The 7,976-nt window shown below is 59.5% G+C and overlaps 1 protein-coding gene across 1 annotated transcript in view; it reads right to left on the bottom strand.

The window, feature by feature from the left end:
* PTSG_00996 (uncharacterized protein) overlaps positions 1 to 7,976 on the bottom strand; it is a gene marked incomplete at its 3' end in the record, with an annotated part of 8,445 nt that overhangs the window by 294 nt on the left and 175 nt on the right. The window contains exons 2-14 of the mRNA XM_004998411.1: positions 7,136 to 7,674; positions 6,851 to 6,942; positions 6,312 to 6,429; positions 6,032 to 6,114; positions 5,752 to 5,814; positions 5,344 to 5,565; positions 4,925 to 4,999; positions 4,424 to 4,686; positions 4,173 to 4,275; positions 3,378 to 3,953; positions 3,085 to 3,211; positions 2,679 to 2,920; positions 76 to 2,498 (exon numbers count right to left, since the gene is read on the bottom strand). Of these exons, the coding sequence (XP_004998468.1) occupies positions 76 to 2,498; positions 2,679 to 2,920; positions 3,085 to 3,211; positions 3,378 to 3,953; positions 4,173 to 4,275; positions 4,424 to 4,686; positions 4,925 to 4,999; positions 5,344 to 5,565; positions 5,752 to 5,814; positions 6,032 to 6,114; positions 6,312 to 6,429; positions 6,851 to 6,942; positions 7,136 to 7,421 (4,673 nt within the window). The 5' untranslated portion in view covers positions 7,422 to 7,674. The remainder of the gene's footprint in view (positions 1 to 75; positions 2,499 to 2,678; positions 2,921 to 3,084; positions 3,212 to 3,377; positions 3,954 to 4,172; positions 4,276 to 4,423; positions 4,687 to 4,924; positions 5,000 to 5,343; positions 5,566 to 5,751; positions 5,815 to 6,031; positions 6,115 to 6,311; positions 6,430 to 6,850; positions 6,943 to 7,135; positions 7,675 to 7,976) is intronic.

Genomic DNA, 7,976 nt, shown 5'->3' with positions numbered 1-7,976 from the left:
CCCGCCGTGTTGGTGCACGACGCGTTCTCGTCGCACGGGTTGCTGTCCCCGGCACACTCGTCCCGGTCAGCGCACGTGAACCCGTCGCCCGTGTACCCGCTCGCGCAGCTGCAAGCGTACGACCCAGCCGTGTTGGTGCACACCGCGTTCGCGTCGCACTCGTTCAGCTCCGCAGCGCTGCACTCGTTCACGTCCAGGCAGCTGTACCCGTTGCTGCCAAGCTCGTACCCGGCACCGCACCCGCACTCGTACGACCCAACCGTGTTCGTGCACGTCCCAACGTCCGTGTTGCACAGGTTGTCCTCGTCGCTCGCGCACTCGTCCACGTCCTCGCACGTGTGCCCGTCGCTGCCCAGCTCATACCCGGCATCGCAGCTGCACGTGTACGACCCAATCGTGTTCGCGCACGAGCCAACAAGCGCGTCGCACTCGTTGTCCGCCTCATCCGCGCACTCGTTCACGTCCTCGCAGTCGCGCCCGTTGGACGCAAGCTGCCACCCGCTCTCGCAGCTGCACTGGTACGACCCGGCCGTGTTGCTGCACACCCCGTGCGCCTCGTCGCACCCGTTGCTGTCGCTGCTCCGGCACTCGTTCACGTCCTCGCACGCGTGCGCGTCAGCGCCAAGCGCATACCCGGCGTCGCACCCGCACTCGTAAGAGCCAATCGTGTTGCTGCACACCCCGTGGCTGCCGTCGCACGGGCCAACCCCGCCGTTCTCAGCGCACTCGTCAACGTCCACGCAGCTCAGCCCGTCAGACGCAAGCTCAAACCCGCTCTCGCACGTGCACTCGTACGACCCAGCGGTGTTCACGCACGTCCCGTGCGCAGCGTCGCACTGGTGCGCCAGCGACGCGTCCTCCGTCGTGCACTCGTCAACGTCAGCGCACGTCGCGCCGTCGCCCTGCCAGCCAGACCGGCACTGGCACGTGAAGCTGCCCGCCGTGTTGGTGCACGACGCGTTCTCGTCGCACGGGTTGCTGTCCCCGGCACACTCGTCCCGGTCAGCGCACGTGAACCCGTCGCCCGTGTACCCGCTCGCGCAGCTGCAAGCGTACGACCCAGCCGTGTTGGTGCACACCGCGTTCGCGTCGCACTCGTTCAGCTCCGCAGCGCTGCACTCGTTCACGTCCAGGCAGCTGTACCCGTTGCTGCCAAGCTCGTACCCGGCACCGCACCCGCACTCGTACGACCCAACCGTGTTCGTGCACGTCCCAACGTCCGTGTTGCACAGGTTGTCCTCGTCGCTCGCGCACTCGTCCACGTCCTCGCACGTGTGCCCGTCGCTGCCCAGCTCATACCCGGCATCGCAGCTGCACGTGTACGACCCAATCGTGTTCGCGCACGAGCCAACAAGCGCGTCGCACTCGTTGTCCGCCTCATCCGCGCACTCGTTCACGTCCTCGCAGTCGCGCCCGTTGGACGCAAGCTGCCACCCGCTCTCGCAGCTGCACTGGTACGACCCGGCCGTGTTGCTGCACACCCCGTGCGCCTCGTCGCACCCGTTGCTGTCGCTGCTCCGGCACTCGTTCACGTCCTCGCACGCGTGCGCGTCAGCGCCAAGCGCATACCCGGCGTCGCACCCGCACTCGTAAGAGCCAATCGTGTTGCTGCACACCCCGTGGCTGCCGTCGCACGGGCCAACCCCGCCGTTCTCAGCGCACTCGTCAACGTCCACGCAGCTCAGCCCGTCAGACGCAAGCTCAAACCCGCTCTCGCACGTGCACTCGTACGACCCAGCGGTGTTCACGCACGTCCCGTGCGCAGCGTCGCACTGGTGCGCCAGCGACGCGTCCTCCGTCGTGCACTCGTCAACGTCAGCGCACGTCGCGCCGTCGCCCTGCCAGCCAGACCGGCACTGGCACGTGAAGCTGCCCGCCGTGTTGGTGCACGACGCGTTCTCGTCGCACGGGTTGCTGTCCCCGGCACACTCGTCCCGGTCAGCGCACGTGAACCCGTCGCCCGTGTACCCGCTCGCGCAGCTGCAAGCGTACGACCCAGCCGTGTTGGTGCACACCGCGTTCGCGTCGCACTCGTTCAGCTCCGCAGCGCTGCACTCGTTCACGTCCAGGCAGCTGTACCCGTTGCTGCCAAGCTCGTACCCGGCACCGCACCCGCACTCGTACGACCCAACCGTGTTCGTGCACGTCCCAACGTCCGTGTTGCACAGGTTGTCCTCGTCGCTCGCGCACTCGTCCACGTCCTCGCACGTGTGCCCGTCGCTGCCCAGCTCATACCCGGCATCGCAGCTGCACGTGTACGACCCAATCGTGTTCGCGCACGAGCCAACAAGCGCGTCGCACTCGTTGTCCGCCTCATCCGCGCACTCGTTCACGTCCTCGCAGTCGCGCCCGTTGGACGCAAGCTGCCACCCGCTCTCGCAGCTGCACTGGTACGACCCGGCCGTGTTGCTGCACACCCCGTGCGCCTCGTCGCACCCGTTGCTGTCGCTGCTCCGGCACTCGTCGATGTCACGGTCACACGTGTACCCGGTAAAGCCCTGCGAAATATTGAATGTTGTGGAAAGCACTGTTAGTCAGCATCATGAAGGCACAACATATTGTGTTCTTTCTTGTTGCACGTGACCCTTACACCAGCACAACAACGCTTTGATTCGCTCTTATTCCACGCAGAAGGCACAATGCATTCTTCCCTTCCCGCTCTTCCGGTGCTTTCTTACCGATGGGCAGTCGCATGTGTACCCGCGGTCCGCTGTCTCATCCATCGTGCACGTGCCGCCGTTCTGGCACACGTCGAGGTCGCACGCGGCCTGGCACGAGTCTCCAATGTACCCATTTTGGCACACGCACTCGCCCGTGTCACCGTCACAGAAGCCGTGCCCGTTGCACTTTGATGCCGGGCAGTAGAACTCGCACTGGTGCGACGCCGAGCCAATGTAGTCCGTGTCGCAAACGCAGTTTCCTGTGTACACCGAATGAAGCAAAGACGATGGTAAGATGTGAGGTTGGTTCAACAGACGCGGTGTTGGTTAACAGGTCTGCATGCCTCTCACACGCCAACAGACACAACTGTACTCCAAAGGCAAGTGTGCTTGTGTGCGTGTGTGTGCATGATGCTGGCAGTACCTGTGTCTTGGTCGCATGTGCCGTGGCCGTGGCACTTGGATTCGCGCGAGCACTGGAAAGTGCACAACTCGCCACTCCAGCCTTCATCGCAGTCACATTGGCCCGTCAGTGCGTTGCAATCGCCGTTCTGCAGTATTGTGCGTGTGTGTATGTTTCGCGTTGTGTGAGTACAGGTGCATTTTGAGCCACACGATACAAACCACCGTCGATGTGCATCTCACACAAACACAGCAACAAACAGGAGAGAGGGCAAGAGAAGCAAGGTGGGTTGCACTGTGTTTTGATAATATTACCTCGCAGGCGCAGAGTTCGCAGAGGGTTCCGTAGCGCTGGCCGGGGCACCGGCACACGCGCTCGCCCGTGTCGGCATCGCACTCGCAGCGGCCACCGCCGTTGCAGCTTGGGCAGCGCTTGGGCTGGCAGTTGCCGTACTTGTCTGGCGCAAAGCAAGGGGCGCACGTGCACTGGCCCGTGTTGACGTCACAGACGCCGTTGCCATCGCACACTTCGCCCTCGCCCGTGACAGGGTCGATGCCAGGGCAGGCGTTGTCGCAGGACTCGCCCCACCAACCTTCGGCACACACGCACTCGGAGCCGTTGACCCGGCGGTCTGTGCCCTGGGAGTGGAAGTCGACGTCCACACCCGTGCATGTGTCCGTTGCCGTGGCCACAACGCCGCAGCGCACGGGGCAGTTGTCCTCTTCGTTGATGAAGCACGTGTTGACGTTGTTGACAACTTCGCAGTCGCACTGGATCTCCTGGCTGCAGTCGCCGTCAGGACCGCCCCAGCCGCACTCGCACAGGCAGAACCCGCCCTGGTCGCATGTGCCGTGGCCGCCGCACACCTGCCCGTTTGTGTCGCGCGGGCACTACAGAAAGGAAGACGGGGGGATGTCAGGTTGTCAGTGTGTGAGTTTGTGGGTTTGTGAGGTGTGTGGGGGGTGTAGGGATGGGCCACAAAGTCAGCAGGAGAGCACATGCGTAAATGAGCATGGTGGTGGTTGCAGTCGAACACACAAGCAGACACGTGGTAAGTGACTGTGTGTGTTTGTGCGTGCGTATAGGAGAGGAAACACGGGCATTCTCACCTGGATGCTGCAGTCATCGCCTGCCCATCCTTCGTGGCAGTCGCATGTTGTGGATACGCCCCACACATAGTCGCCGTTACCGCTGCACCAGTCCAGGATTGGGCTGTGCGCAGAGACGGGGCAAGTGTAATGTTGTGAGTGAGTGTGACGGTGGAAGCGAGAAGGCGCATTGAATCAAAACGAAGCATACGCAATGTGCATGCCTGTGTGTGTAAACACGAGCTCACAACTAGCGCGTGTGTGTGCCGCACCTGTTGTAAGCGCTGGGCACGGTGGCGGGTGTGTTTGGTGAGATGACGGGTCCCGGGAGAACGCGGCAGATGGTGTTGCCTGGCGATGGGATTTGGTAGAACTCAGACGCCTCGCACAGGCCGAGGACGGTTGTGCCGGAGAGGCAGCGGCCGAGGCTGAAGCTCCAGCCGCACCCGTCTGCATTGAGGCAGGCCTGGCAGTCTGTGTGGGCGGCGCACGATGGGCAGCACGCATCCTCCAGCCAGTTGCCTGCGCACGTCGGCTGTGTTGCAGTTATGCGTGTGTGTGTGTTGTGTGTGTGTGTATGTGGTGGTGTGAGCAAGGAAGTTGAATGAAGGGTGGGGGTACATACATGACATAGAGAGCACAAGCATGTGGCCACCAACGCCTACTCACATACACGTACATCCTCACACACACACACACACACACACACACACACACACACACACACACACACACACACACACACACATCCAACAACATGCAGGCGCGCGCACCTCTTCTGAGCGGGCGAGACAGCCGGAAGTGTCACACCAGCCGCACTGGGGGTCGAGAAAGCATTCTCCACATGACTGTGCATGTCGCAACCAAAACATCATGTGCACACAAGTTGGTGTGGTGAGCAAAGAAGGAGCAACGGCCTCACAGCAACGGCCTCACACAGGTGGAAGCCTGGACATGGAACCATGCAGAAACATGTGCACAAGTCTAGGCAAAAACATACACACATATGCAGCAGACACACAAACGCACGCACGCACGCACGCACGCACGCATAAGCATACACACACAAACACACACGCACACATCCACAAGCACACACACGCACCACAACAACAACAACAACAACAACAACAACAACAACAAATCACGCATGCATGCATGCCTCCATGTGCACGACGGGGCAATCAAGCACCTTGTCCCTGCAGTAGTCGTTGCAGGTGAAGGCGGAGACCTCCACGCCGTTTGCCAGCACCTCTGCGGCGTCCAAGTCCAGGAAGGACATGTCAAACGTGTCTGGGTTGAAGTTGCCGACGCGGAAGTTGTAGATGTGGTCAACGACGTCATACTTGAAGTTGAACCGCCAGTTGGAGCGTGGGAGCTTGCCAAGCACGAAACCATCCGTGCAGCACGACGCCTGGAAGTGTTGCATGCATTCGTGTTGATGGAACAGTCGGAGTGTGCAGGTGAGGTTGATTCTATGAGTGCGAGCGTACGTCGTTGCTCAACAGCACTTGTTATTTTGAAGAAGTGCGCGAGCATACAATCAACAAGCACCCATTTCAGCAGCACACTTGACACGCATCCATTTGGAGGCCCTAACCCAGATTTGGTTGAAGTAGCCGGTCATGGTGTTTGGATCGAAGGTGTAGCAATCGGATGTGCTCTGCAGGAGACGAGGTGATGGTGGCGTTTGGTGTGATGATGTGACGATGTGACAGGCATGATGATGTTTGGTTGGATGTGTGAGTCAGGGTTGAGCATACGCGCCATTGGGGGAAGGCAGTTGGTCGCGGCGTGCGACTGCGGCAGTGTTTGGGTTGTGACAAGACACATCAAAGCAGGCCAGAGCAGAGCAGAAAAGATGATCATGTTCCTCTTACCGTTGATCGCTCGCAGGTGCTTCGGTCCCTGTATCGTCCTGGATCATCTCGGAGCACGAGGTCCACGCCCGTGCCAATGAGATCTGTCACAGGCAACAGCGTGGGGTGCAAGGAAACCTTCACGTGAGCGTTTGTTGAGTGGTGTTTTGAGACACCTGCGAGGACAACGATGCGTGTACTGCCATGCACACGTCCAAGCACCCAAGTTCAAGCACTCAGGCTCATGCACACAAGTTCGTGCGCACTCTCTTGCATGCAAGCAAACAGATGGCTGTGTTACCTGGGGCATCGAGTTCGATGTTGATTTGGCCGCCAGATCCATCGCCGGCCTTGTCGTGAACGACAACGAACGAGACCTCGCCAGCATCGTCCACAACAAAGTAGAGCAAGTCCGTGTTCTGTTTAAGGTGGTGAGCGGGCGGATTTCAGGATGTTGAGCGAACGAATGAGTGCCGAAAGTGTTTGCGTGCACAAACACAAGCACGCACTGGCAGCAACGCGTTCAGCACATGCCCATGCACAAACAAACAAACAAACACACACACACACACACAAACATAAACACACACACACACACACAAGCGTGCATGCACGAGCTCACGCACAGGTTGTTCAAAGCCAGTGTTGCTCGAGTCGCTGTAAGGTGCATTGTACGCCTGTGGAGCAAGTAGGCAATAAAGGGGTGACGGGTGCAGCCAATCGCATGTGAGAGACGGAAGGATGGGATAGGTCAAGAGTTCAAGGGCAAGTGCCTCGTGCGCTTTGTTTCAACTTGCACGGAAGCCGTTATCAGTTCATGGTGGGGTGATTCTGGCTTACGTAGAACGCTTCGCCGCCAGACACGTGGCTGCACCACGCCTCCCATGGAATGCCATACACACTCCATCGGGCATCGTGTGGAATTGGATCGCCTGCAGGTTGGAGCGCATTGTTGAAGAAGACGATGCAGCAAGCAAGAGAGAAGGGGGAGTGGGAGAGCGGAATGTGAGCGGCAGAGAGAGATAGAGATAGAGACAGGCACACACGCAAACAAGCGCGAACACACACACACACATATACACACATGCACACATGCACACACACTCACACGCATGCGTGGCTGACCTTCTTGCTTGCCGCCGCAGTACTGCTCTGTGACCAGGGCGTGTTGTGCGGGAAAAGCAGAGACAGGGCGAACGACGTGCCGCCGGTACGTGCTGCCAACGCCCCAGGCAACTTGGTAGCACAGCTCAACGCCGTCGTTACTGCCGCTGTCATCGTCGTCGTCGTCGTGGTGGTGATTTGCATATGTGGGTCTTGTGTTGCACAAGAGCATCATCAGAACGAGGGCGCTGATGATTGTGCAGCAGAGACGCAGCCGGCGTGGCTTGGATGACGCAAGGTCAGCCATGGTGCTGCTGTTGTGTGTGGACAAGCAGGCGCGTGTGCCCCGTGCTGTATGCTGGTTGGTGTTGCTGTTCTGGATTGCTCGTTTACACCTTCAGATGGGATGAAAAGACCCTCGCTGGGGCTGCTTTCTTGGTGGTGATGATGATGGAAGGTGTCGGTACTTGGCTCAGGTGCTGAAAGTGCTGATGTTGCGCGGTGGCGGTGGCTGTCGTGACGCTGACTGAACGTCAATCGATGACAACGATCTGCCACCACTGAGGATAAGTGTCAATGAGAAGAGGGGGATAATTATCGACAACGCGTTTGAGTTGGTTGGCACCGCAAGGTCGGCGTCACAAGCAATCAGGCCCGCCTGTGTTTTTGTGCGTGCGTGTGTGATCGAAACACGCCAACACGGGCTCTTGGAGGCGATCAAGGTTGATGGGATGAGGTGAAGAGATTGTCGTGTCTTGCGTGTGTCTTTGTATATCGTGTGGCTTTGCTTGTGGGTGGAGGTGGGTGTTTATGGGAGTCTTTGTCTTTGTGTATGTGTGTGTGGGTTGGCAAGCGAAACGTG

This window comes from Salpingoeca rosetta (assembly GCF_000188695.1).
Source record: "Salpingoeca rosetta unplaced genomic scaffold supercont1.2, whole genome shotgun sequence".
NCBI classification, from domain to species: domain Eukaryota; class Choanoflagellata; order Craspedida; family Salpingoecidae; genus Salpingoeca; species Salpingoeca rosetta.
Note: the sequence above shows the minus strand (reverse complement) of the source record. Positions and strands in the feature narration are given on the sequence as shown.